Source organism: Lacerta agilis, chromosome 2 (genome assembly GCF_009819535.1).
Source record: "Lacerta agilis isolate rLacAgi1 chromosome 2, rLacAgi1.pri, whole genome shotgun sequence".
Classification (NCBI taxonomy): domain Eukaryota; kingdom Metazoa; phylum Chordata; class Lepidosauria; order Squamata; family Lacertidae; genus Lacerta; species Lacerta agilis.
In genome coordinates this window covers 114,856,410-114,884,142 of record NC_046313.1, presented here as the reverse complement: position 1 = coordinate 114,884,142, position 27,733 = coordinate 114,856,410, and the positions used below count along the sequence as shown (strand labels likewise).

At 45.8% G+C, this 27,733-nt stretch overlaps 1 protein-coding gene across 1 annotated transcript; it reads right to left on the bottom strand.

Annotated features, from left to right (window-relative positions):
• Positions 1-38: 38 nt before the first annotated feature.
• On the bottom strand, positions 39-23,069 carry LOC117042532 (zinc finger protein 850-like). The gene is made up of 13 exons (XM_033142074.1): positions 23,006-23,069; positions 21,737-21,863; positions 20,666-20,746; positions 19,261-19,343; positions 18,085-18,211; positions 14,896-15,012; positions 13,101-14,642; positions 8,339-8,911; positions 7,451-7,570; positions 5,555-5,637; positions 4,586-4,712; positions 3,745-3,846; positions 39-1,508 (listed from the first exon to the last, which is right to left on the bottom strand). The coding sequence occupies exons 2-13, from the start codon at positions 21,768-21,770 to the stop codon at positions 349-351; spliced, it is 4,149 nt and encodes a 1,382-aa protein (XP_032997965.1). The 5' UTR covers positions 21,771-21,863; positions 23,006-23,069; the 3' UTR covers positions 39-348.
• Between the last annotated feature and the right edge of the window lie 4,664 nt (positions 23,070-27,733).

Below are 27,733 nucleotides of genomic sequence, written 5' to 3'. Positions count from 1 at the left end.
TTGTTGTTGTTGTTGTGTGGGTTCTTCTTCTTCTCCACATTCTTGACAAACTGCAGCTCCCAGAATTCTTTGCGGGAAACCATGGCTGTTTGAAGTGCTTCAAAATGTATGGTTGAAGGTGGCCTTAGCACCACCTGAGAGGTTCAATCTGCAACATGACCTACTAGAATATACTTAAAAGCAGGATACAAATGAAAAAGACAACAACCACAGCTTTGCCACAGCCTTGCCCCAAACATTTGACAATGACACAGGATGACGGCAAGAGGCAAATTTCGTAGCTCGCAAATGCAAAAGGAAGCAAAGCAATGGGACTGAATAGCGTTTGCCCAAGAGTCCAACTGCTCATCATTTAAATAAAACGAAGAATTTCCCGTTAATATCGGTCTCCTTGCCAGATGAACAGGGAACCAGCGCTGAACCGCCAGCTGGGTTTGTAAGCAAGGGACCATATATCCAGAGTTTTCCTGTGTGGCTTCTCTGATGTGAAGAAGCGCTTGATCTCTCCTTCAGGCTCTTCCCAGGCTGCAGGCACTCCTTCGGCTTCTCCGGGGAGTGGCTTCTCTGATGGGCAATAAGGCTCCCCCTGTAAGTGAAGCTTTTCTCACACTGTGGACATTCGTACGGCTTCTCCCCTGTGTGCATTCTCTGATGAGCACTAAGGCTTGTGCTGTGACCAAAGTTTTTCCCGCACTGAGGGCACTGGTACGGCTTCTCGCCCGTGTGGATTCTCTGGTGGGAATAAAGCTGGGCTTTCTGACTGAATCTCTGCCCACACTCCGGGCATCGGAACGGCTTCTCCCCGGTGTGAGTCCTCTTGTGAGAGGTGAGCCTTGACCTCCGGCTGAAGCTCTTCCTGCACTCGGTGCACTTAAATGGTTTCTCCCCTGTGTGGATTCTCTGGTGGGTGGTAAGGCTTGTGCTCTGGCCGAAGCTCTTGCCACACTCCATGCATTTGAAAGGTTTCTCCCCTGTGTGAGTTCTCCGATGCGAAGTAAAATTGGACCGGTGATTGAAGCTCCTTCCACACTCCTCGCATTTATAAGGTTTCTCCCCCGTGTGGATCCTTTGGTGTAGCATGAGTGTCCCTCTTTCAGCGTAGCTCTTTCCACATTCAGTGCACTGAAATGGCTTCTCCCCTGTGTGGGTTCTCTGATGAGCGATAAGCCTCACGTTGTGGCTAAAGCTCTTTCCGCACGCCAGGCATTTGTGCGGCTTCTCCTCGGGGTGGGCAGTGCGCTGGTGACTCAAGCCCGATTCCTCTGTCAAAGTTTCCCCACCCAATGGATACCTTTTCCTTCTCTTTCCCTTGTGAAATACGCGCAAGCTCAGGACTTCCTCACCTAGAGAAGCAGAGGATTCAGTCCACTCATCCCTGGAGTTGTTTCCATCCAGCATTTTAGGTCTCCTTTGCTTTGCAAACACCTCTTTCCCTGCTTCCTGCTTGACACTTTCCAAAGACATCAGAAATGGCTCCTTATAAATTTCATATTCTTCCCCTTCACCTGCTGGGGGAAAGAAAAGAAAATCTCATTAGGAGTTCAAGGCAAAAACTAAGACCTAACATCTTTGGTCAACATCTCCAATATTCTTCCATTTTCCTCTTTACACACTGCGCTGAGACTTAGGTTACCTTTTGCATATGCTAGCATTACTTTGGCCACCTCATGAGAAGAGAAGACTCCCTGGAAAAATACCCTGATGTTGGGAAAGATGGAGGGCACAAGGAGAAGGGGACGACAGAGGATGAGATGGTTGGACAGTGTTCTCGAAGCGACTGGCATGAGTTTGGCCAAACTGCGGGAGGCAGTGGAGGATAGGGGTGCTTGGCATGCTCTGGTCCATGGGGTCACGAAGAGTCGGACACGACTGAACAACAACAACAAGTATTTCAGAGAACAACACACATTCATTTCAGGTCCATTCCCCACTTGGTTTCTGCATATCAGTTTACATAATTTTAACATAATTGGGTAGAAGAATACAAGAAAAACCATCTTGGGGAAAGCTCACTCTTCTGCGGTTGCTGTTACTTTGATGGTAAATCATTGTGTAATGATCAGCTACCAAAACAGTCACTACAAAGGTTTGTTCTGCAGTTCTGTACACCAGGTTACACCCAGCTGGATGAGCATTTGATCTGCAACTGTAGTCTAGGAAGGGCAGCTATTGGGGTGAGCTTTCATATTATGGTCTTTCTGCCAATGAGCCGATTTGTCCTGACTTTAGGCAGGCTCTCAGGAGTCAGGAGGTGGGAATCCAGGGGAGCTGGCTGACACTCCCAACTTGGGGGCAGGTGGGTGGTCCAAAAGAGGAAGAAGCCAAGTTCCAGAGCAAAGGGGGTATCAGACAGGCCAGAGGAAAGCACCTAAAAGAGGGCCTCCCCCAATATCAGCTATCTTGGACCCTGTGGTTGGCAGGAGAGGCCTTGGTGATGTTGCTGGCAATGGCTGCTGACCGGTTGGTGCTGCCCCATGGCAGGGTCTTCTTGGTGGTGGTCACCCATTTGTGGAATGCCCTCCCTGATGAGGTGCATCTGTTGTCCTCTTTATTGGATTGAAGGAGGAGTTAAAAAAACCTTCCTGTTCATCCAGGCCTTTGATGGCTAAAATACATTGCTACTGGAAACCTTGAAACGTTTGGCTTCAAGTTACAAGAAAGGAGATTCCGACGAAACATCAGGAAGAACACCCATGGCAGGTGGCCCTCCAATCTCTGCTTGTTGTTGTTGTTCAGTCGTTCAGTCGTGTCCGACTCTTCGTGACCCCATGGACCAGAGCACGCCAGGCACGCCTATCCTTCACTGCCTCTCGCAGTTTGGCCAAACTCATGTTAGTAGCTTCGAGAACACTGTCCAACCATCTCATCCTCTGTCGTCCCCTTCTCCTTGTGCCCTCCATCTTTCCCAACATCAGGGTCTTTTCTAGGGAGTCTTCTCTTCTCATGAGGTGGCCAAAGTATTGGAGCCTCAGCTTCAGGATCTGTCCCTCCAGTGAGCACTTAGGGCTGATTTCCTTCAGAATGGATAGGTTTGATCTTCTTGCAATCCATGGGACTCTCAAGAGTCTCCTCCAGCACCATAATTCAAAAGCATCAATTCTTTGGCGATCAGCCTCCTTGATGGTCCAGCTCTCACTTCCATACATTACTACTGGGAAAACCATAGCTTTAACTATACGGACCTTTGCCGGCAAGGTGATGTCTTTGCTTTTTAAGATGCTGTCCAGGTTTGTCATTGCTTTTCTCCCAAGAAGCAGGCGTCTTCTAATTTCGTGACTGCTGTCACCATCTGCTTAAAAAACCCCAAAGAAGGAGAGTCCACCACCTCCTGAGGGAGACTGTTTCACCGTCAGACAGCTCTTACTGTCAGAAAGTTCTTCCTGATGTTTAGCTGGAATCTCATTTCTTATAAAGATAGGAGAAGAGGAATGCTTTTGCCTGGTGCCTAAATATGCAATGAAAGCAGCAGGCGAGCCTCCCTGGGGAAGAAGACTCAACTCAATACTGCCCATAAAAATATAGATCTATAATAAATAAATAAGCCTGCTTGAAGAAACCTCAGAGGCAGACAGTGAAAAGAGCTTTGGGGTGAGAGCCTCAAGGTGTATCTACGAGGAAGAACCCGCAGCCGGGTGATTCAGTCAGTCTTCGGTGAGATTAAGCAGAAGCTGAAAAATTCACAAAGGAACCCCCTCCTCAATTCCCAGGGAATGAAATGGACCTGCAAGACTTCCAAGAGAATACCTGCTGCTGACATCTCCTCTTCCTTGGAGTCCCAGAGACATGGCTCCTCTCCTCCTTCCAGCCGGGAGATGAGGTCTGGTTTAGGAAATCCTTTCAAGGGAACTGACAGACATGGTTTTTTTTGGGGGGGGGTAGGAAATACTTTGGCATTCCAAGCCCACCCATTCCTTTGTCCTCCTGAAGCAGGGAAAGGCAGGTTCTTATATATGCTGCCAACAAATAGGACAGGGGAATCTGAACTCAGCAGAATTCATCTGATACTTGGTTTTAGTTTGGGGATATTTCTGCATAAGGGACACCTCAATCTGATGGTCATTTCTCCTCCCCATGAGAACCTAAGAACCACCCTGTTGAATCACAGAAAAGGCCTATCAGATCTAGTCTAGTATCTGGTCAAATAATCACAAACACCCATCTGTTGTCTGAGGGAACAAAGAGATATGAAGGCCTGGGGGAAAGACAGAAAAATGGGTGAATTGCCAAGGTTTTTTTCTGAATTTGTTTACAAAAAATTTGGGGGGGAAAGGAAAAATTGGCGAGAAAACTGTCCCTCGTTTTCCCATGCCTTCATATTTCCAACAAAGAGGAGGAGAAAAACGGATGTTGTGCCCATGTTAGGGAAAAGTGAAACCCCATAAGCTTCACATATCCACAAACTCTGTTTTGCCAGTTTTCAATATGGCATTAGTCAGGTCCGGGAAATTATGGCCCAGGAGACGCACTGTGGGCCCACAGCCTTGCCATCTGTTTCCACACTGGCATCTCTGCAGTACAGTGACAAATTCCAACAATAGGAATCTACCCTTTTAGCGTCAGCCCACCAAGGAACGATTGTCCTTACCCAAAGAGATCAAAGCCTCGTAATTCTCCAGCATGACTTCCTTGTAGAGAGCTCTTTGGCCCAGATCCAGGAGATCCCACTCCCCTTTCGTGAAAGACACAACCACCTCCTCAAAGGACACCAGACACTGAAAGAAGCACATGTTCCGTACTCAGAAATAAGCTTCCCTACATACACCATTGCTCCCAGTTTGAAATGAGGGACGGTTAAGCTACTAAGTTGTGCTTTTCAAAATTCATTTATAATATTTATGGTTTTAAAAAAAAGACCTATCTGTTTCTGCGTTTTGCAATTCTGTTGTATTCCAATGTTGCATCTTGACGTATTTTTCTTTTGAGGTAGGTTTTTGTTTGAGGTATGTATTTTATTTGTTTTCCCCAGTAGAATAGTAAACATAAACAAAATGATGTGGGTTTTTTGTAATTTTTCTGTGCATTCTGCCACAACCCCCAAGTCGTCCGCAACTGGACAGTCAGGGGTACCTTTACCTTTACCTTTAAGGCACTCATTCCATCAGCGCAGGGATTTCTATTGGTGCAATGGAATCCCCCAATCTCCCCCCCAAAAAAATCTGTGCTAGGGGGTCTCCCAACTCTCTGGAGCACATATGGGGAGTGGGCAGCACATGAGCAGGGTAGAATCCTGCCACACTAGCAGTAATCCGTGAGCCGAAGGGATGAGATAATTGAAAACCACCCATTTGTATCTGCTATGTAAACAGCTTAAAGATTTCTCAACAAACAAAGGCAGTATATAAATTAAACAAATCAGCTTTGCTATCGGCTTACTGTTTTTTCTTTCTTTTTGCTAGATTCAAAAAAAGTCATTTCCACAGCCTTCTCGCTTGATCATCTTCATATCTTTGGGCATCAGGAAGAAAAGGGGAATGTTTTTCAGTCCCCGCCTCCCACAGCATAGTGAGACAGGACAGAGATGTCCAGCATCTCTCCCAGGTGATCCCTAACTTACCTGAGATGCCTGCAAGCCTGTTCTTTCTGCTCCACCCCAAAGGAGGAAGGATCCTGGTGGTGCCTTCGATGCCATTGTGCTGCCTGGGGAGGAGACGGAGGAGATGTAAACAAGAGGATTTCTGAAGATAAGAGGAGCCCTGGTGGAGGTAAAAGGTAAAAGTAAAATCCCTTGACTTCCCACCATCCTTCCCTGGTTTCCATTGTCCTTTTTTCCTTCAGCTTATCCTATTTTTTTCTCATTTGTTAGAAATTTTCCATTGTATTTTGTATGTAGTCTGGGGAAAGGTGGGATATACAGTGGTGCCCCGCTAGACGAAAATAATTCGTTCTGTGAGTATTTTCGTCTAGCGGTTTTTTCGTCTAGCGAAGCGGCAATGCAAACCGTGGTTTTCGCTAGACGAAAAAAAAATCGTCTTGCGAGGCAGCCCCATAGACAAATTCGTCTTGCGGAGCAGCCTTCCACTAGACAAATGCCTTCGTCTAGCGAGTTATTCGTCTAGCGGGGCACCACTGTAAATAAATATAACAGTAATTCTGGGCAATACAACATTAGAAGGATATGGTCAAACTGGAAGGTGTGTGGAGGAGAGCCACCAAGATGATCAAGGGCATAGAAATGAAGCCTTATGAGGAATGGTTGAGGGAGCTGGGTATGTTTAGCTTGGAGAAGTGGAGACTGAGAGGAAATAGAATATCCGTCTTCAAGTATTTGAAGAACTGTCACATGGAAGAGGGAGCAAGTTTTCTCCTGCTCTGAAAGGTAGGACTCGAACCAATGGCTTCAAGTTACAAGAAAGAGAATTCCAACCAGACATACGGAAAAAATATTCTGACAGTAAAAGATGTTGAAAAAGTGGAACTGTTTCCCTCAGGAGGTGGTGGACTCTCCTTGAGCGCCAGTGTGGTGTAGTGGTTAAGAGCGGTAGATTTGTAATCTGGGGAACCGGGTTTGCGTCTCCGCTCCTCCACATGCAGCTGCTGGGTGACCTTGGTCTAGTCACACTTCTCTGTAGTCCCTCAGCCCCACTCACCCCACAGAGTGTTTGTTGTGGGGGAGGAAGGGAAAGGAGAATGTTAGCCGCTTTGAGACTCCTTCGGGTAGTGATAAAGCGGGATATCAAATCCAAACTCTTCTTCTTCTCCTTCTCCTTCCTTGGAGATCCCCAAGCAGAGGCTGGAGGGCCACCTGCCATGGATACTTTAGCAGAGATTCCTGTATTGCAGGGGGGGGGGGCTGAATTAGAGGACCCCTGGGGTTCCTTTCAATTGTATGATTGGTGCTGCCTGCTGAGCTCTGCTGAGCTCCCCATGCCTTGCCCCCCATCTTTTCCAACTCTACAATAGTATGATTCTATGATGATGATGATGATGGTGATGGTGATGATACTAATACTACCAATACTACTACTATTAACCCCATATACAACAATATTAATAATAACCCCCATATACGATGAATAATACTAATATTAACCCCATATATGATGAATTAAATAACAACAACAACAACCCCCATATACGATTAATAATAATAACAACCAGTGCTTTTTTCTGGGGGGACACAAGGGTACGCATACCTCTATACATTTTCTGAATCTTTGTACTTTTGTCCATTTACTGTAATTATTTTTCCCAATTTGAACTATAAAACGGTGGTTTTCTTGAGTCAAATGAGAGTACCCCTAAACATTTTTTAATAGAATAAAAAGCACTGATACTGTAATAATAACCCCCATATACGATGGCCTTGCAGATCCAGCTATAAAGCGGGCGGGTCCCTTTTTGCAGCCATGTTGCATGCCCCAGCCCCACAACCTGTGGATTTCGAGGTGGAGGTGGAGGGGGGGTCTCCCCCCCCCAGCACTGCCCCCGCCCCGCCCCCCGGGGGCTACACCTTCACCTCCTCGGCCCGGCCCTTTTCTCCGACGCTTCAGACCTCCGCCCGGAACATCACCCTTCCGGAAGCCGTGCCAGACCTGTGCGCTCGCCGTCGCCTTCCCCCCCTTCCAACTTCCTGCCCCTCTAGGAAGCGGTGCTCAGTGCTTTTAACCATTGAGGGGCGCAGTGGCAGAAGCCGCCTGGTCCTCGCTCATCGAGCCTTTAGCAATGACGACTCTGCCGGATCCTTCCTGGGCGCTGATTTTTCTGTGGGAGCTGGGAGCGACCCTCCTCTGGTTGCCTCTTTGCTCAAAGGCAACGAAAGACAAGTTGCTTGCACTTTGTCTCGCACCCATGAACATTTCAGAGAATCATAGAAAGGGACCCCTGGGGGTCATCTAGCCCAACCCCCTTGCAATGCAGGAATAAACTCAGTTGAATCCATCAACTTGATCTGCCATTCTTCTCTGGTAGGGAGGGACTTTATCTTCTTTCCATCTCTTGGCCATCTCATCTAAGCACCCTGAGAGTATTGATGATTTTTTAAAAAAATGAAAATGTGATATATATTTTTTCTTACCTGCACTGATGATAGTCATTGTTTGGATGGGGGTTTGGGTTCCTTTTCCAGATTCAAAATCGGTGACTCCTCTCCTGCCATTCCTTCCCTTTACACCACTACCACCTGGTTCAGACTCACTGGATCTTTTCCTTACCAAATTCTTTTCAATTGAGACTTGCTTTTGCCATTGTTTTAAGATTTTTCTAAAGTGAGACATGGCAATATCATTGTAGATGTTAGTGGCATGACGTAGAGCAGCTTTATCAGGGTGATATTTTTCAGCAATAGTTTGCACTTCAGCCCATTTTGCAAGCATTTCTTTGATTGTTGCTGCAGGTGCACTTTCTCTGCTCTCCTCCTCCTCCTCCAACGAAGTTACCACCGGTATTTCCTCAGTTACCGCCTTCTCCTGCTCAGTTGCTGCCTTTTGCTGCTCCATCAGAATGTCTTGAAGTTCTTCTGTGGTGAGCTCAGTCCTGTACTCCTCCACTAACTCCTCCACATCAGCACCACTCACTTCCAAGCCCATGGAATTCCCCAGAGACACAATATCCTCAACAATAGCAGCATCCTCTTCAACGGCCTCCCTTCCATCTCCTGGGACAGCTTCTGGCCACAATTTCTTCCATGCTGCCTTCAGTGTTCTCTGAGTCACATCCCTCCATGCTTTGTCTATCACATGCAAGCAATGGAGGATATTAAAATGATTCTTCCAAAACTCTCCGAGGGTTAGCTCTCTGTCCGAGGTCACCTCAAAGCACCTTTGGAACAGCGCTTTGGTATAAAGCTTCTTAAAATTTGATATGACCTGCTGGTCCATGGGCTGGATGAGGGGAGTCGCGTTGGGGGGCAAAAACTTGACACTGATAAAACTGAACTCTTCCATCAACTCGTCCGCCAATCCTGGAGGGTGGGCTGGAGCATTATCCAGAACAAGCAGGCACTTAAGTGGAAGATTTTTGTCCTGGAGGTATTTTTTCACACTTGGCCCAAACACTTCATGAACCCACTCAATAAAAAATCGCCTGGTTACCCAAGCTCTGCTGTTTGCCCTCCACATCACATGCAATTTGCTTTTGATGACCTTGTTTTTCTTAAATATCCTGGGGTTCTCAGAATGGTAGACTACCAAAGGCTTCAACTTAAAATCTCCACTCGCGTTTGCACATAATAAAAGGGCCAGCCTGTCTTTCATGGGCTTGTGTCCTGGCAATGCTTTCTCCTCCTCTGTCATGTAGGTCCTCTTTGGCATTTTTTTCCAAAAGAGGCCTGTCTCGTCACAGTTGAAAACTTGCTGGGGAACCAAGCCCTGCGACTCTACATAATCTTTAAATTCCAAAACAAATTGATCAGCGTCTAATTTGTTGGCACTGGCAGCTTCACCGTGTCTCACAACACTGTGGAGGCCAGTTCTCCTCTTAAATCTCTCAAACCACCCATGGCTTGCCTTGAAACTCTCCATCTCAGCACTTGCTCCAGGGGCGTTTGCAATGAGGCCAGCATGCAACTGTAAAGCTTTTTCACAAATCAGGCTTCCAGAAATGCTGTCACCAGCCTCCTGTTTTCCAGTTATCCATATTAAAAGCATCTTTTCCATTTCTTCCATTGTCTGCGTCCGTTGCTTGAGTGTTTTAACCCCCTTTGCAACACTGGCTTCCTTAATGGCATCCTTATTTTTTATGATGGTGCTAATTGTAGATTTGGCCATACCAAACTGTGTTGCCAGATCATTTACACGGACCCCGCTTTCATGCTTGGAAATAATTTCCTTCTTTACCTCAACAGTTATCACTGTTCTCTTGCCTTTGCTGCTTTTCTTCATGTCAGCAGTCCCAGGAAGCTCAACTAGGTTCCACACACAAAAATCCCCAAAACAATGGCAGAAGGCAGAGTCCCCCAAACGAAGGAGCAGACAAAGGCACTTGGCAGAGTCACAGAAACAAATCCCAAAATGCCTTGCAGAATCCCAACATTTTCCACTCCCTCCTCCTACAGGGTGGGCGGGCTTACTTGGTCAGGTGCCATCCCCCTTGCTACCAGCTGGGGGGGGGGCAAGGAAGGTCCAGTAAAGGACTGATGCTTTTGGCAGAGGCTCACTTGGTTTTTTGCTCTTGGTCTTTGTTAGGTAAGTGTTTCTTACCTAATGTTTGGGGCTGGGGTGAGACCTGCTACGCCTAGCTGCTGCCGGGGCCAAGCTCCGGCCAGCGGCCAGGCCTCCAAGAGCTCTTTCACATCCCCAAATAATTTCACAAGCCAGAACCCCCAGTTCTGGGTTAAAAATGTGCGTAACCCAGAAATTTGTAACCTGGGGCGTTCTTAACCGGAGGTAAGGTAAAGGGACCCCTGACCATTAGGTCCAGTCGTGTCCGACTCTGGGGTTGCGGCGCTCATCTCGTGCTACTGGCCAAGGGAGCCAGCGTACAGCTTCCGGGTCATGTGGCCAGCATGACTAAGCCGCTTCTGGCGAATCAGAGCAGTGCACGGAAACGCCGTTTACCTTCCCACTGGAGCGGTACCTATTTATCTACTTGCACTTTGACGTCCTTTCGAACTGCTAAGTGGGCAGGAGCTGGGAGCGAGCAACGGGAGCCTCACCCCGTCGCGGGGATTCGAACCGCCGACCTTCTGATCAGCAAGCCCTAGGCTCAGTGGTTTAACCCACAGGTACACATCATAAAAACAGAAGAAACAACCTGCATAACTGCTGCAAGTTCATGCAGGAAGGCTATACAGGTGAAACTCGAAAAATTAGAATATCGTGGAAAGGTTCACTTCTTTCAGTAATTCAACTTAAAAGGTGAAACTAATATACGAGATAGACTCATGACATGCAACGCGAGATATGTCAAGCCTTTATTTGTTATAATTGTGATGATTATGGCGTACAGCTGATGAGAACCCCAAATTAACAATTTCAACTTCAGGGTTTTCATCAGCTGCACGCCATAATCATCACAATTATAACAAGCAAAGGCTTGACATATCTCGCTTTGCATGTCATGAGTCTATCTCATATATTAAACTCCAATAGCTAATGAAAACAATTGCTTACATAAATGGACTTTTCCACGATATTCTAATTTTTTCGAGTTTCACCTGTAAATTTTGTGAAAATCACAAGTGGGGAGAGAGTGGCTGTTGCATTCAGGTCTTGCTTGTGGGCTCCCCACTGAAGCACCTGGTTGGCCATTGTGAGAACCAATTCATGGGCCAGGTGACCCTTGGGATGGATCCAACAGAGTTATTGTGTCCTTAAAAGCAGGTGAGAAATCTTACAAATGAAATAAGCCGCTTCCCCTTTCAAACAAGGAGCAATTGAGGAAGCTCAAAAATAGGTGTATCTGAAGAAGTGTGCATGCACACGAAAGCTCATACCAAGAACAAACTTAGTTGGTCTCCATGGTGCTACTGGAAAGAAATTTTTATTTTGTTTTTCTCAAAAACAGGGGCTGCATTGCTAAATAAATAGAGGTGTCTCCAGAACGTAGACACTTTGAAAGCTACGATTTCTAATAAAGGGTGGGTGATTTGTTCTTTATCAGTGATCAGATATGCCATGAAAGCAAGTTCAGTTTTTATTTCAACAGCTGCAGTTGCATGAATCTCAAGCACTAAAAGGTCTGTAAAGGTAAAGGGACCCTGACCATTAGGTCCAGTCGCGGATGACTCTGGGGTTGTGAAGCTCATCTTGCTTTATTGGGCAAGGGAACTGGCGTACAGCTTCCGGGTCATGTGGTAGCATGACAAAGCCGCTTCTGGAGAACCAGAGCAAAGCACAGAAACACTGTTTACCTTCCCGCTGGAGTTGTACCTATTTATCTACTTGCACTTTGATGTGCTTTCGAACTGCTAGGTGGGCAGGAGCAGGGACCGAGCAACGGGAGCTCACCCTGTTGTGGGGATTCGAACCACCGACATTTTTTTAAAAAAAGTATTTTTATTAAAGATTTCTTGATTTACAAGTATGTGCAATGTCTCTCATATTTTTTACATGTATCATTTTTACAAATCTGTTTCATTTGTTGAGACATTGAGAAGAAAAAGGGAGAAAGACGTGGACAGGGGTGGGAGGATGGGTGGGGGTGGGGTCAGGTGACGATGTTTCTATTTTACTTAATATATGTAGGGTTTGAGGTCAGCATTGCTTGTGCAGGTTCTCTTTTGTTCGCTCGTGTTCCTTTGGTGGTGAGAGAGGTTGGGGTTGGCCTAGAACCGCCGACTTTCTGATCGACAAGCCCTAGGCTCTGTGGTTTAACCCACAGCACCACCCGTGTCCCTAGCAAAAAGCCTATTTTGTAGCAAAAGCCTGCTGGTCATCAAGTTTGCCCTACTCTTTCTTCTCATTGTCACGATCATCTTAATCTTTGATACTTTGAATACTTTATTTGATGGACTGTCAAGCAATGTGTTGACTGGCTGATGCTTATTCCATACTCCATACATTTCCATAGCGCCCCCCGTGGGCTTTTTCGGGTATAGTAAGGTGTTGACTAAAGCTCTTTCCACACACTGAAAATATTTCAACCTGTTTTGAGTCTTTTTGTGTGTGTGTGTTTTAATATGAAGTGTTCCTTTATCACTAAACCACTTTCCACCCTCCACAATGAAAAAATGTTCTTCAACCTTGCCATACGGTCACAATCTGAATGACTGGCATCATAGTTGTGAAACTTTGTAACAATACTGAAAAGACTGGGGACTAGAGTATACACCAAAACCATCACTCCCCGCTGTAGATTATCTTACATGAAAAGCTCCCCACTACACGTTAAGAGTTCCAAAACAAAGCAAGAAAGAAAGTCATAGGAGGGGTTTTTCAGCGTTCTCCAAAATTGTTCGTTTATAAATTGCTTTAGCCTCCCTTCAGAGGACAGCCTGCTCAGAGCCTCATCAGAACCCTCTTTAAACAAGATACAAAGGAAATAGAGAACCGCCACCACTTTGCCACACCCTAGTCTGCAACGTTTGACAACAATAAGAGCAGAGGATGAAGGCAAGAGGCGGATTTTGTTACTAGCAAACACAGGAAACCGCAAAGCTGTGAGATTAAACAGCACCCCCCCCAAGAGTCAAATAGTTGCATTGGTCATCTTTTAAATGAAACATAGGAGTTTGTCATCAAAATCCGTCTCCTTGCCAGATGAACAGAATACAGGCAATACACCATCACCTTGGTTTTGAAGCAAAGGGCCATATATCCAAAGTTGTCCTGTGTGGCTTTCTCTATACAAAGGAACATCTGAGCTCTTCTTGAAGCTGTTTCCATACGTAAGACATTCATACAGTTTCTTCCCTGTGTGAATTCTCTGATGTGAGCTAAGGCTCGTGCTCTGGCCGAAGCTTTTCCCACACTGCAGACACTGGTAAGGTTTCTCCCCTGTGTGAATTCTCTGATGGGCACAAAGGTGGGCTTTCTGACTGAAGCCCTTCCCACACTCCGCACATTTGAAGGGCTTTTCCCCGGTGTGAGTTCTCTGGTGTGAAGTAAGGCTTGAGCTGACGCTGAAGTTCTTCCCACACTCACCGCATCTGTATGGCTTCTCCCGTGTGTGGATTCTTTGATGAGTAGTGAGCGTCTTGCTGTCGCTGAAGCTCTTTCCGCACTCCAGGCAAGTATATGGTTTCACGCCAGTGTGGACTCTTTGATGGGCGGTGAGACTTATGCTCTGGCTGAAGCTCTTTCCGCACTCCATGCACCTAAATGGCTTTTCCCCTGTGTGCGTTCTCTGGTGTGAGGTAAGATTTGAGCTGTGGTTGAAGCTCTTTCCACACTCAGGGCATTTATACGGTTTCTCCCCTGTGTGAGTTCTCTCATGTAAAGTAAGGCTTGAGCTAGCACTGAAGCTCTTTCCACACGCCATACATTTATACGGTTTCACTCCCGTGTGGGTTCTCTGATGACAACTAAGATTCGAGCTAACACTGAAGCTCTTTCCACACTCCAGGCATTTATATGGTTTCTCCCCTGTGTGAGTTCTCTGATGGGCAGAAAGGTGGGTGCTCCGACTGAAGCTCTTTCCACACTCCAGGCACTGAAATGGCTTTTCCCCTGTGTGAGTTCTTCGGTGAGTATTCAGGATGCTACTGTAGCTGAAGCTCTTTCCACACTCCAGGCATTTATATGGTTTCTCTCCAGTGTGAGTTCTTTGGTGATTATTCAGTGTTTTGCTGTCGCTGAAGCTCTTTCCACACTCAAGGCATTGGTAAGGTTTTTCTCCTGTGTGGATTCTCTGGTGTCTAATAAGTGTCCCTCTCTCACTGAAGCTCTTTCCGCATTCAGGGCACTGATACGGTTTTTCCCCTGTGTGGCTTCTTTTATGTCTAGTAAGTTTTCCGCTACCACTGAAGCTCTTTCCGCACTCCAAGCATTGATATGGTTTCTCTCCTGTGTGGGTTCTGCAATGTTTATTCAAGCTTGAGTCATCTTGGAAAGTCTTCCCACACACTGGGCACTTCTTTCCCATGTGAGGTAGATGTACGCTCAGGATTTCATGAAAAGCATCATGCAGAGAAGGAGAAGATTCATTTCCCTCAAGATATGTAGGTCCCCTTCGCATCCCAAAGGCCTCTGTTGCTGCTTCCTTCTTAGCTGTTTCCAACGACGCCACAGATTGCTCCTTAAAATTCTCAAAGCCAAGTCCATCCTCTGTTTGAGAAAACAAAACAAAAAGAAAACATGATTGGGCTTCAAGGCAGAAACTGAGGACTAGCTGCTTTTGTTATTTCACAATCTCCAAAATCCTTCCCTTTTCTCTCTCCACACCCTACTAGGTGTGTACCTTTTGCATTTGCCAATATCTGAGAGAATAGCACAAATTCATTTCTGGTTGATTCCCTCACTCAATTTCACCGGGCACAGATCTCTTTCTCCGATTGATATTTTTCATCTGAGAACCTACCAGTCAATTTTTCCTGGAAAAATTCTCCTTCCTTCTTTGCAGGCTCTTCCCAGGCCAGCAGTTCTCCCTTTCCTTCCAGCCAGGAGACAAGGTCAGATTTGGGCATCAGAGGACCTTCTTCATGGGATTAAAAAAGAGAGAGAAAACAAATATTTATGGCACTTGTGACCTGCGCGTCCAGAAATCCCAGACCATTTGGCCTGTTTTGTACCTCTATCCCACCCCAAAGGGCAAATGGAATGAAGACAATGGATTTTTTTTATAAAGGAAGAAACAAGTGGACCGGGTATCAGGAGGGGAAGGAGCACAGCTCGGTGGCTCGCTCTTTTGCCTTGCTGTCAAAAAGCGAGCCAGCAGGAAATCACACTGTTCCAAGTAGGAGTTAACACTCTATTAGCAAAAACACAATCTCCACAGATTTGGCTGAGTGTCTCCTCCTCTCCGGGGCTTTCCCCAAGCAATCAGAGACTGTACCTGTGTGCAGCCTGGGAGTCATTTTGGACTCACAGCTTTCCATAGAGGTGCAGGTCAATTCTGTGTCCAGGGCAGATGTCTACCAGCACCACCTGGTACGCAGACTGAGACCCTACCTGCCCGCAGACTGTCTTGCCAGAGTGGTGCATGCTCTAGTTATCTCCCGCTTGGACTACTGCAATGCGCTCTATGTGGAGGTACCTTTGAAGGGGACATGGAAACTGCAACTAATCCAGAATGCGGCAGCTAGACTGGTGACTGGGAGCGGCCACCGAGACCATATAACACCGGTCCTGAAAGACCTGCATTGGCTTCCAGTGCGTTTCTGAGCACAATTCAAAGTGTTGGTGCTGACCTTTGAAGTCCTAAATGGCCTCAGCCCAGTATACCTGAAGGAGCGTCTCCACCCACATTGTTCAGCCCGGACACTGAGGTCTAGCTTCGAGGGCCTTCTCACAGTTCCCTCACTGAGAGAAGTGAAGCTACAGGGAACCAGGCAGAGGGCCTTCTCGGTAGTGGCTCCCGCCCTGTGGAACACCCTCCCATCAGATGTCAAGGAAATAAACAACTATCTGGCTTTTAGAAGACATCTGAAGGCAGCTCTGTTTAGGGAAGTTTTTAATGTTTGACATTTTATTGTGTTTTTAATATTCTTTTGGGAGCTGTCGATAGTGGCTAGGGGAAACCCAGCCAGATGGGTGTCCTGGTTCTGGTAGGCAAGGGGGAAGGGAGCTTGGTGCAACTGGAGGGAGAGACTCCCTGGCTTCTTCACAAGCCAACCTCATCTCTGCTTCTTAGCCTTCCTCATCCCACTCTCCCGCTTCAGCTTCTGCCTCCAATTCTGGACTTCTCTCTGCCACAGACTCTCCCCACTCACTAAACCCTGTTACCTCTTCAGCTTCCGATGCCTTCTTCTCCCAGTTTTCTCCCTCTGACCACTCATCGTCTGAGCCTTCTTCCTTTGCGGGTTCCCTAGCTAGTTTCCCCCCCCACACACACACACATTCCTTTGAGTCCAACCAGTTCATGACACTTGCATGCAGAGGGTCCCGGGTTCAATCCTCAGGTTGGGGGGCGGGGGCTGACACCCTGAAGAGCTGCTGTCCGTCAGTGTGGACAATACCTGGCTGGCTGGACCAAAGGTCTGAGTCAGGATCAGGCAGCTTCCCAACTGAATACCAGTTGCTGGGATTCCCAAGTGGGGAAGAGTGCTGCTGTTGTTCCTAGGCCCCTGCTTGCTCGTTTCCCACTGAGGCCTCTGAGTCACCACTGCTAGAAGAGGATCCTGACCTATGATGGGCCGCTGGCCTGATCCAGGTGGCTTTTCTCACCTGTGTTGTCACCTGCTTCCCCAGCAACAACTGCGATAAAGCCGTACCTTGGTTTTCGAACAGCCTGGTTCTCGAACGTTTTGGCTACTAAAGGAGCAAAACCCAGAAGTGAGTGTTCCGGTTTGCGAACGTTCTTTTGGAAGCCAAACGTCTGACAGGGCTTCCGATTGGCTGCAGGAGCTTCCTGCAGCCAATCAGAAGCCGCGCTTTAGAAGTCGAACGGACTTCCGGACTGTACTAAATTTGTGGGGAAGCCACTGCTATCTGCCACCCTTCTGCTATAGCTCAGTTTCTCAATTTGATCCTTTCACATGGATCCTTTGTATGTTTTGTGGTATTTTATGCATTGCAACTTGCCGCTATTTTTATTGGTTATAGTTTAGAAATTCTTTTTTGTAACTGGTAAGTGTTTGATTATTATTTACCGGTATTTAATTATACTGTTTGATTATTATTTGATTATAAATTAAACTGTTTGATTATTATTTACCGGTATTTAATTTTACTGTTTACTGTTGTATTCTAGTGGATAGAGAGCAGCAGCAACCAAGATAGACATAACATCTGGCAAGGACATGAAGAAAATATGGACTGAATAAATATCTCACACAGGAAAAATAATAATACTGATTTTCACTGGCAGACTTATAAATTATTAAATGTGTTAACACGAACGGAAGTTAAGAATATTGCAGCTGTTGTATAAGGAATTATGATTACGATTGGAATGTAATGGGATAAAATAAGAGTTTGGAAGCAGAATTAAAGTACATTATCAAACCTTCAATTCTAGCACACGGAGGGCCATTTAAATTATGTAATTGAGTATTCGACTAATTGATATTGGAATTGATATGATAATTTGGTATTGATACAGTGGTGCGCATGTTGGATTATTGTTATTGAAAACTAATAAAAATAATTTATTAAAAATATTACATTCTAGTGGATTAATGAATATTGCTTAATTTGATAAAAGCTGTTTATTTTAAACAGCCGCCCTGAGCCCGGTTCTTGGCTGGGAAGGGCGGGGTATAAATAAAAATTTATTACTATTATTATTATTATTATTATTATTATTATTATTAAAGTTACTGTGGCTTTGTTGTGTAGGATCAGATTGTTATTATGTGTGCGATCTTCGCAGTCTATGTTGTCTCTAAAGGAGAGCCAGGAAGCATTGCTTGGAGCCTTGCCTGATGCCCTTGTACAGCTGTGGCACACGGTCACCTGTTTGTAAATAGCCCTCCGGGATCCTTGCTAGGACAGGTGAGGGTTGGTGGATGAAAAATGAATGCTTTGAGATTCCTGCATTGCAGGGGGTTGGACTAGATGGCCCTTGGGGGGTCCCTTCCAACTCTATGCTTCCCCTTACGATCCTCACCCAGAGAGGCCACGTTCCCATAGTTCTCCAACATGACTTCTTTGTACAGCGCCCTTTGGTCTGGATCCAGCAGAGCCCACTCTTCTGCGGTGAAGGAGACACTCACTTCCTCGAAGGAGACCAAACCCTGGGGGAAAGAAGGATGTGTTTTCTCAACAGCACCAAACCTCATGCCATTAGTAAAAAGAAATCACCCAACTGAAACAAGAATCCATGCAGAGGCAGGAGGAAGAAATTGCTTTGAGGACCCACTCACCCTACAAATCTGCCACCTAGGAATAGCTGTCGACTTTTCCCTTTTTTTAAAGAGATATTCCCTTATTCTGAATAGGATTCCTCGCAAGAAAAGGGAAAAGTTGACAGCTATGCATCTAGGATGCTGGCATCTCCTTGCCAGGATTTGTGCCCTTCTCTTTGTGGCCTGCTCTGATTGGTTGGGCCACTCGCATAACCCTGCCTCAGGAGCAAATGGGAGGAGCAACCAGGGTGGATTTGATTTAAATCAAATTGTTTAAAATCATGATTTAAAAATCAGGACTTGATTTAAATCTTTTTATTATTTTTTTATTTTTTTACAGAAAGACTTATTCTTGCTGGTATAATCTTAATATTTACAACCAGATGGAAGGCTTCATTTTTGGAGTAATAAATTTCTAGAGTAGTTTTTACAGTTATATCAAAAATTACTGATTTGGTTATACTATTAGAAACACATAGACAGATAATCATGAAATTATCGTGAGGTTTAATCAAGTTAACTGTTTATACTTGGACAACATTTCTGCTGTACTTTATTGGAAGGAGAAAAATGATCATTTCCTAAATAATCATTTCCTTAATAACATTTTAAACAATTTATTTAACTAAAACAATAACATTATAGCATACGTATCCATGTTTGTTAAGTGATGTGGTTAAACAATAAAAAAAAACTTAGACGCATGAAAAACTTAAAACAAATCCTTTTTTCCTGATGAATAGCCTTTGGACTATAATGTAACTTAAATAGAAAACTATCTTTAGAAAGATTTTTCCTCCAAAAGCATTTTATTTTAAAAATTCAATTTAAATCTAGAAAAAAAAATCTGATTTAAATAAAAAAAATCATTTATTTTTACCCTGGGAACAACCTTTTCCTGGATTGCCTTTGCCACAGAGAGGAGGAGCTTCGCTTACCTGAGATGAGGGCAGAACAGCTCTTTCTACCCAGCGAAAAAGAGGCGAGAGCCTTGAGCACATCATGGAGGTTTCCCCTTCACCTGCAACAAGAGAAAAAAGATGGCAGGGTAATATTTTCTATGCCGGTTCCTTGCACGGCAACCACGTCATCCGGCTTGTCTTGGGAGATTCAAGCTATGATTCTGGGCTCGATTCACAGTTCATGGAATCGTAGCCTTGTGGCGATGGAAGGGACTCAAATTGGCATCTAGGTACAACCCCCTGCAAGGCCGCCCCCACCTTGATTTTGTGAGGAATCAAAGTGGGTGAAAACCATTCACGATGGGTGTCAAGGCATCTAGCCTCAGGCTACTCTGAGCAGTGCTTTTTCAGGAGGGTAGGGGTATGTTGTTGTTGTTCAGTCGTTCAGTCGTATCCGACTCTTGGTGACCCCATGGACCAGAGCACGCCAGGCACGCCTATCCTTCACTGCCTCTCGCAGTTTGGCCAAACTCATGTTAGTAGCTTCAAGAACACTGTCCAACCATCTCATCCTCTGTCGTCCCCTTCTCCTTGTGCCCTCCATCTTTCCCAACATCAGGGTCTTTTCTAGGGATTCTTCTCTTCTCATGAGGTGGCCAAAGTACTGGAGCCTCAACTTCAGGATCTGTCCTTCTAGTGAGTACTCAGGGCTGATTTCTTTGAGAATGGATAGGTTTGATCTTCTTGCAGTCCACGGGACTCTCAAGAGTCTCCTCCAGCACCATAATTCAAAAGCATCAATTCTACGGCGATCAGCCTTCTTTATGGTCCAGCTCTCACTTCCGTACATTACTACTGGTACATTACTACTGGTACTACTGGTATGCATACCCCTAAACATTTTGTCAATCTAACAGAAGAAACTAAAAAAAAATTTAAAAAATCGTTTCTTCTCTAGCACAGTGAATGGTCAGTTCCGTTGCTACCCCTGATGGCGGCTTCCTTTCCTTTCCTGGTGTTTCCTGAGTCTCGGGCGGAAGCGGGCGTTTAATGTGTGAAGCAGTGTGCAATGTGGATGTGTGGTGTTTTACTGATGAATATTTGGCCCCACTGAAGGGCGGTATTTCAATATGACTAGGAAAAGCAGCAAACAGAGGAATCGGGAAGATGTTAGTGCACACAACCTCATGTCAATGTGGAAGTTACTGTGAGCCGTCAGCTGTGTAATATGAGGTAACGCGTGTTCTTTGTGCTTTTGTCCATTTACTGTATTTATTTCCCCCGATTTGAACTACAAAATGGCGATTTCCTGGAGTCAAAATGAGAGTACCCCCTAAACATTTTTAAAAGAAAAAAAAAGCACTGTTTCTGAGTAACACAAAGCAAGACCACAGAGATCTGGCAAGGTAACAACCCTGCCCTATATCATCCTCGCACCTACCTGTCAGTCGCTCCGGGTCAAATTGCTCTCCCTCTCCTTCCAACCAGCTGATAAGAAGAGGTTGAAGAATCAGAGGCCCATCTTGAATGAAAGAAGAAGAAGAAAATATTTTTTCCTTCTAGGAGTCTAGAATTTCAGACTAGACTGGTTCTGTTACCGGCACCCTAAGACAGAGGTAGTGCCATCATTGGATGCAGAGATATTATGGGAAGCACCAGTTGGGGAACCCCCTAAGGGAAGAAGGCTCAGAGCTCGGGGATTTGTGGTGGGACGACAATGGGTGGTCAGTGGGAGAAGACTGGGAGGAGGTGGTGTTGGAAGCTGGACAGGTGACAGGGCTTAGTGAGCAGGAGGAGGTTGTGGCAGAGAGCAGTACAGAAGCAGAAGATGGAGCAGGAAAGGAGGGGATTATAGGGACAGAACTACCTAAATTGTATAGAAATTTATTTACGTAGGCTACTACAGCAGCAAGAATGTTACTTGCCCAAAAGTGGAAATAAGCAGAAGTCCCAGTAAAGGAAGAATGGAAACAAAAACTCAGGAAATAGGCAGAAATTGCAAAACTTACCTGAAGAATAAGAAATCAAGATAACAAACTTGTTATAAAAGAATGGAAAAGGTTTGTCGAATATTGATAGGTAAATTGTAAACAGATAAAAACAGTGGCGGGATTATTGTAATAACCTGCAGTTTTATAAGAGTATATATTTACAGTGGATAAATCAACCTTCTTGGTCCTGGTGTGAACCAGCTGGCTCCAGCTTGCTTAAGCAGGGTTTCTGACCTCAGTCAGTTGCTGGAAACCACATTCAGCAGGGAGCAGCTTTGGGGCAAAAGCAGAAGGAGCCAGCTCTGGCGCCCCCTTCTGTCAGGCCTCCATGCCTTCTGCCCTATCAGTCACAAGGGCCGCCAGCCAATCACAGCTGCCCTCTCATACAGAGCTGGCAAAGAACCCCATCATTCTCTCTGGAATAAGAGGAATGATCTTAGCACAAATTTGGTCGGATAAAAGGAGAAAGCAACAGGAGTTCTCCATGTCTAAGAAAGGCAATGGGGGGGGGGTGCGCTCACCCAAAGAGGCCACCTCTCCATAATTCTCCAGCATGACTTCCCTGTACAGAGCCCTCTGGGCTGGATCCAGCAGAGCCCATTCGTCCTTGGAGAAATGCACAGCCACCTCCTCAAAGGTCGCAGGAACCTAAAGTGGAAAAGAAGGTATGTCTCATCACACACACACAAAAACAGGCAGTCGGACAGGTGAGCAGACATGACCCGGCCAAAGGCCCATCTAGTCCAGCATCCAGATGGGCAGGGTACTACTAATAATAATATAATAATGAGGAGGAGGCCGGGACATTTGGCAACCACAGAACTCAATGGAAGGGCATGTGCATCCCATGAAAGTAATTATTATTATTATTATTATTATTATTATTATTATTATTATTATTTGTACCCCGCCCATCTGGCTGGATTTCCCCAGCCACTCTGGGCGGCTTCCAACAGAAATCAAATACAAAAAATATCACACATTAAAAACTTCCCTAAAAAGGGCTGTCTTCAGGTATTTTCTGAATGTCAGGTAGTTGTTTATTTCCTTGACCTATGATGGGAGGGCGTTCCACAGGGCGGGCGCCACTACCAAGAAGGCCCTCTGCCTGGTTCCCTGTAGCCTTGCTTCTCACAGTGAGGGAACCGCCAGAAGGCCCTCGGCGCTGGATCTCAGTGTCCGGGCTGAATGATGGGGGTGAAGACGCTCCTTCAGGTATACAGGACCGAGGCCGTTTAGGGCTTTAAAGGTCACCACCAACACTTTGAATTGTGCTCAGAAACACACTGGGAGCCAATGTAGATCTCTCAGGACCAGTGTTATGTGGTCCCGGCGGCCACTCCCAGTCACCAGTCATAGCTGCCGCATTCTGGATTAATTGCAGTTTCCGGGTCACCTTCAAAGGTAGCACCACATAGAGCGCATTGCAGTAGTCCAAGCGGGAAATAACCAGAGCATGCACCACTCTGGCGAGACAGTCTGCGGGCAGGTAGGGTCTCAGCCTGCGTACCAGATGGAGCTGGTAAACAGCCACCCTGGACACAGAATTAACCTGCACCTCCATGGACAGCTGTGAGTCCAAAATGACTCCCAGGCTGCTCACCTGGTCCTTCAGGGGCACAGTTACCCCGTTCAGGACCAGGGAATCCTCCACACCTGCCCGCCTCCTGTCCCCCAAAAACAGTACTTCTGTCTTGTCAGGATTCAACCTCAATCTGTTAGCCGCCATCCATCCTCCAACCCACAAGTAAGCCCACAGAGCCCACCCACCCCCAATCCCAATCCCTTTCTTGAGCTGGCTGCGTAGAGTCTCTTCCCACTTCACTGTAAAGAGGAGGAGACCCAGAAGGTGTCACTGGGGTTTTTTCCTGCCGCCTGGAAGGGAGACAAAGAAGGATGAAGGAGATAGGTTTTTTTTTTTTAATCCTGTGTGTCTGTTTCCCTTGGAATTCCCTGGTGTGAAAAAACAGCTTCTCTCTCCAAGAGGCAGCTTTCCTCTGCAGCACCTACAGAGATTGGACAGGGATCCGAGAGAGAATTGAGAGGAGGGAGGGAGATCTTACAATGCAATCAATGCATTTTTGGGCGGAAAGGGGGCTCTTTGCAACTGGATAATCCTATACTGTATTTATTTATTTATTTTGCGAGGCAGGGACGTCCTTTCTCTCTCACTACCCCCTCCGCCCATGCTGCTTCCTCTGCAAACAGAGGGTCTCCCCATCTCCCATGGAAGATGATGTTGCTGGATTGGTGGTGGTGGGAGAAAAGTGGGTCGTAGAATCGTAGAGTTGGAAGGGGTCCCCAGGGTCATCTAGCCCAACCCCCTTGCAATGCAGGAATCTGCAGCTGCCCCCAAAAGGGATTGAACCTGCGGTCTGTCAGCTCCATGCTCTTAACCAGCTGAGCTACCCTAACAACAACAGCAACTGAAGCATTGCAAAGGCACCCCATTTTTGCAGCTGGGTTGCAGAGGTCAGACCCCACCCTCCCAATTTTAATTTGTGTGTGTGTGATTTCAATAGGAAGGAAATCTTATGTCCCACCCCCAAGGGAAAAAAAGGCCAATTCTTGCCCTCCCAATGCAGGATACCTGCCCGCACCATGTCTTCCTCCTGAGCCTCGCCCTCCTGGTCAAGGAATGTCACCCGGTCTCTTCCTTCCTTCCCTGCCTGGAAGGACCAGGGGATGGGGGCTCCCTATTGTCTTCCCCCACCTCAACCTCACTTTCAGAACTTCCTGCCTCTCTAGGAATCCTCTGGAGGACCAGGCTGCCTCTCTCTCTCCCTCCCACCCTCCCCTGCCTGCCTGTCAAAACTTTGCAATTATTGCACCTGAAGCATAATTTCTCTGCTGGGTCCTCCTCGGTTTTTCTCCCCTGAGAAAGCAGTGAGAGAGGCCTCATGGAAGCCTTCCCCCCCCCCGCCCCCTTTCCCTTGCAACCAGATTTTTAAAAAAAATCTATTTATTTGATTTTCCAAATTACCGGTAATATTTACATTCACATGTTGTTGTTTAGTCGTTTAGTCATAGAATCATAGAGTTGGAAGAGACCCCAAGGGCCATCCAGTCCAACCCCCTGTCAAGCAGGAAACACCATCAAAGCATTCCTGACAGATGGCTGTCAAGCCTCCGCTTAAAGACCTCCAAAGAAGGAGACTCCACCACACTCCTTGGCAGCAAATTCCACTGCCGAACAGCTCTCACTGTCAGGAAGTTCTTCCTAATATTTAGGTGGAATCTTCTTTCTTGTAGTTTGAATCCATTGCCCCGTGTCTGCTTCTCTGGAGCAGCAGAAAACAACCTTTCACCCTCCTCTATATGACATCCTTTGATATATTTGAACATGGCTATCATATCCCCCCTTAACCTTCTCTTCTCCAGGCTAAACATACCCAGCTCCCTAAGCCGTTCCTCATAAGGCATTGTTTCCAGGCCTTTGACCATTTTGGTTGCCCTCCTCTGGACACGTTCCAGCTTGTCAGTATCCTTCTTGAACTGTGGTGCCCAGAACTGGACACAGTATTCCAGGTGAGGTCTGACCAGAGCAGAATACACTGGTACTATTACTTCCCTTGATCTAGATGCTATACTCCTATTGATGCAGCCCAGAATTGCATTGGCTTTTTTAGCTGCTGCATCACACTGTTGACTCATGTCAAGTTTGTGGTCTACCAAGACTCCTAGATCCTTTTCACATGTACTGCTCTCAAGCCAGGTGTCCCCCATCCTGTATTTGTGCCTTTCATTGTTTATTTTTTATTTTGCCCAAGTGTAGTACTTTACATTTCTCCCGGTTGAAATTCATCTTGTTTGCTTTGGCCCAGTTCTCTTACCTGTTAAGGTCATTTTGAAGTGTGATCCTGTCCTCTGGGGTATTAGCCACCCCTCCCTATTTGGTGTCATCTGCAAACTTGATCAGGATGCCCTCAAGCCCATCATCCAAGTCATTGATGAAGATGTTGAATAAGACTGGGCCCACTCTTCGTGTCCGACTCTTCGTGACCCCATGGACCACAGCACGCCAGGCACTCCTGCCTTCCACGCTGCATTCACATAATTGCGTAATATATAAGAATAAGATTCTAAAGAATCCCTTGGACTTCCCTCCTCCCCTTTGTGGGTCTTCTTGTTAATCCTTTCCTTCTTTTATATTAACCCACGTTTTTATATCTCCATTATGTCCATAGTTCATCGTTGCATTACAAGTGTTATTCCAATCCCACAGAGAGAATTTGTTGTTTCTGCCTAACGGTCAAGGGTCCCTTTACCTTTACTTTATAGTCTTATACACGGAAAAATACAAGTATTTCAGGCGCAAACGTTGTTGCGCTCCCCCCCCCCCGGTCACTTTTTTTTTGTATTTTTGAGCTATTTTAAAGACATTTCACCAAAATCTACACTTCCGACATTGGTCACTGGATTTTCCCGGACATTAAAGTGATTTCCGACGGGACACTGTTTCCGACGGCTGAATCGCGGGAACGTCTGGGAAATTTTGGACACATGACAACCCTAAACAAGTCCCCCCCCCTCTGATGTGGCCGAAAGGAAAGCAGAGCAATATGTTTGGCACCAGCTTGGCTGCAGGAATTTCCGGAAGGAGATGCTCAAGGCACCAGCCAACTGTATTGGGGACTCCACTCTGGATTTGTGTAGGATTTACTCCTTAGCTTTCCTTCTCCCAAATCTTTCCTGCAAGGTAGCAGAGGTTTAGGATCAGTTTTCCTTCTCCTAGATGGGCTCCCTTCCCAGGTGGAGGAGCCCCATCTGCCCCTCACTTCCGTATACAGTCGTACCTCGGGTTACGTACGCTCTGGAATAGGAATAGGAATAGGAATAATTTATTATTGGCCAAGTACATTTTCCAACATACTTGGAATTTGTTTTGGCTACATTGCAATGTAAACATACATACACTGTTCCTCTCACAATACAAAGAAGCAAAGAAACCCCACCCATATTTTACCTCCCCTTAAGCTATACAACTATGAATTTAACAATTTAATGGCACAAGGGGAAAAACTATTCTTGTGCCTGGCCGATTTTGTATATGAAGTCCTGTAGCGACGTCCAGATGGAAGTAAATCAAGCAGATGATGACCGGGATGTAAAGGATCTGCTACAATTCTCTCTGCTCTCTTCCTAACTCGGGTAGCATAAATTGTCTCTATTGAAGGCAAGCTAACACCAATTACCCTTTCTGCAATTCTTACAGCTCGTTGGAGCCTTTTCTTGTCTCTCTTGGAGGCTGTACCATACCAAGCTGTTATAGAATTACAGAGAACAGTTTCAATGATGCCTCTGTAGAATTGGATCAACACTTCCTGGGACAATTTAAATTTCCTTAGTTGACGCAGGAAATACAGCCTCTGGTGGACCTTTTTCATAATACTATTGATGTTGCTTGACCAATTTAAGTTATAAGAAATTATAGAGCCCAGGAACTTAAAGGACTCTACTACTAGAACCATGTTACCAAGAATGGAAAGTGGTGGCAGAACGGAAGAGTGCCTTCTGAAATCAATTACCATTTCTACTGTCTTTTGGGTATTTAGTACCAAATTATTTTCGGTGCACCACGAAACAAGACGGTCTACTTCCCTCCTATACACAGATATAGGGTTACGTACTTTTCGGGTTACGAACTCCGGTAACCCGGAAGCACAACCTGGTTCACGTCTCCCCTCCTCCACATGCAGCTGCTGGGTGACCTTGGGCTAGTCACCCTTCTCTGAAGTCTCTCAGCCCCACTCACCTCACAGAGTGTTTGTTGTGGGGGAGGAAGGGAAAGGAGAATGTGAGCCGCTTTGAGACTCTTTCAGGTAGTGAAAAGCGGGATATCAAATCCAAACTCTTTGTCTTCTTCTACTGTTATTTAAAAATAAGGTAGGCAAGTCGCTACACACTTTCGACGTTGTCCCAGTTCATCCCTTGAACGCCCAAAGAAAGAAAGATGGATTAAATGGCAATATTGAAAGAAGAATGAGGAAAACAGGTGACAGTTATTAATGGAATTTTCGGAAGCAACTGAACCAAGGTTAACTCTTTCTAAAAGTCATTTTATTTTTGTAGGGGCAAAAATCCTTTCCTCTTCCATAAGCCCCCCCCCCACCGCAAATCTTTTCTGGGTTTCGCCCCACAACCCTCCAGAGCAGATTTAGGGACAACTCATGGAAAGACTGAGCTGAATACATAATTTATATTTCTTTGATTCTTGAGTAAATGTGGCGTCAAGTTTTCCTGTGTTTTCTATTTCTATTTCCATCATATTTAAAACAGCAAGACGGAGAACTGTTACATCACCACCAAGTTTTTGCAAAGGAAACGGAGAGGAATAGGAGTTACGGAAAGAAAATGGAAGCCAACCCCTTACATATTCCCTGTATAAAATTCACACATTGATCCTTTTTAATCGTATTGACTTTAGTCCTCCTGATATTAAATTGATGCCAGTCCTTCTCAGGATTCTTCACCGGGAAACTATTTCCCTTAGCTGCTACCAAAAATATAGAGACACA

What these genes read in the sequence shown, in the direction of transcription:
- LOC117042532 (XM_033142074.1), bottom strand. Translation starts at nt 21,770, where the DNA reads ATGCTGGAGAATTATGGAGAGGTGGCCTCTTTGG. An exon ending in GGAGGAGGAGAGCAGAGAAA is followed by an intron (nt 7,571 to 8,338) that starts GTGCACCTGCAG and finishes CTAGAGGGGCAG; the next exon opens with GAAGTTGGAAGGGGGGGAAG. An exon ending in CAGGCTTGCAGGCATCTCAG is followed by an intron (nt 4,713 to 5,554) that starts GTAAGTTAGGGA and finishes TGCTTCTTTCAG; the next exon opens with TGTCTGGTGTCCTTTGAGGA.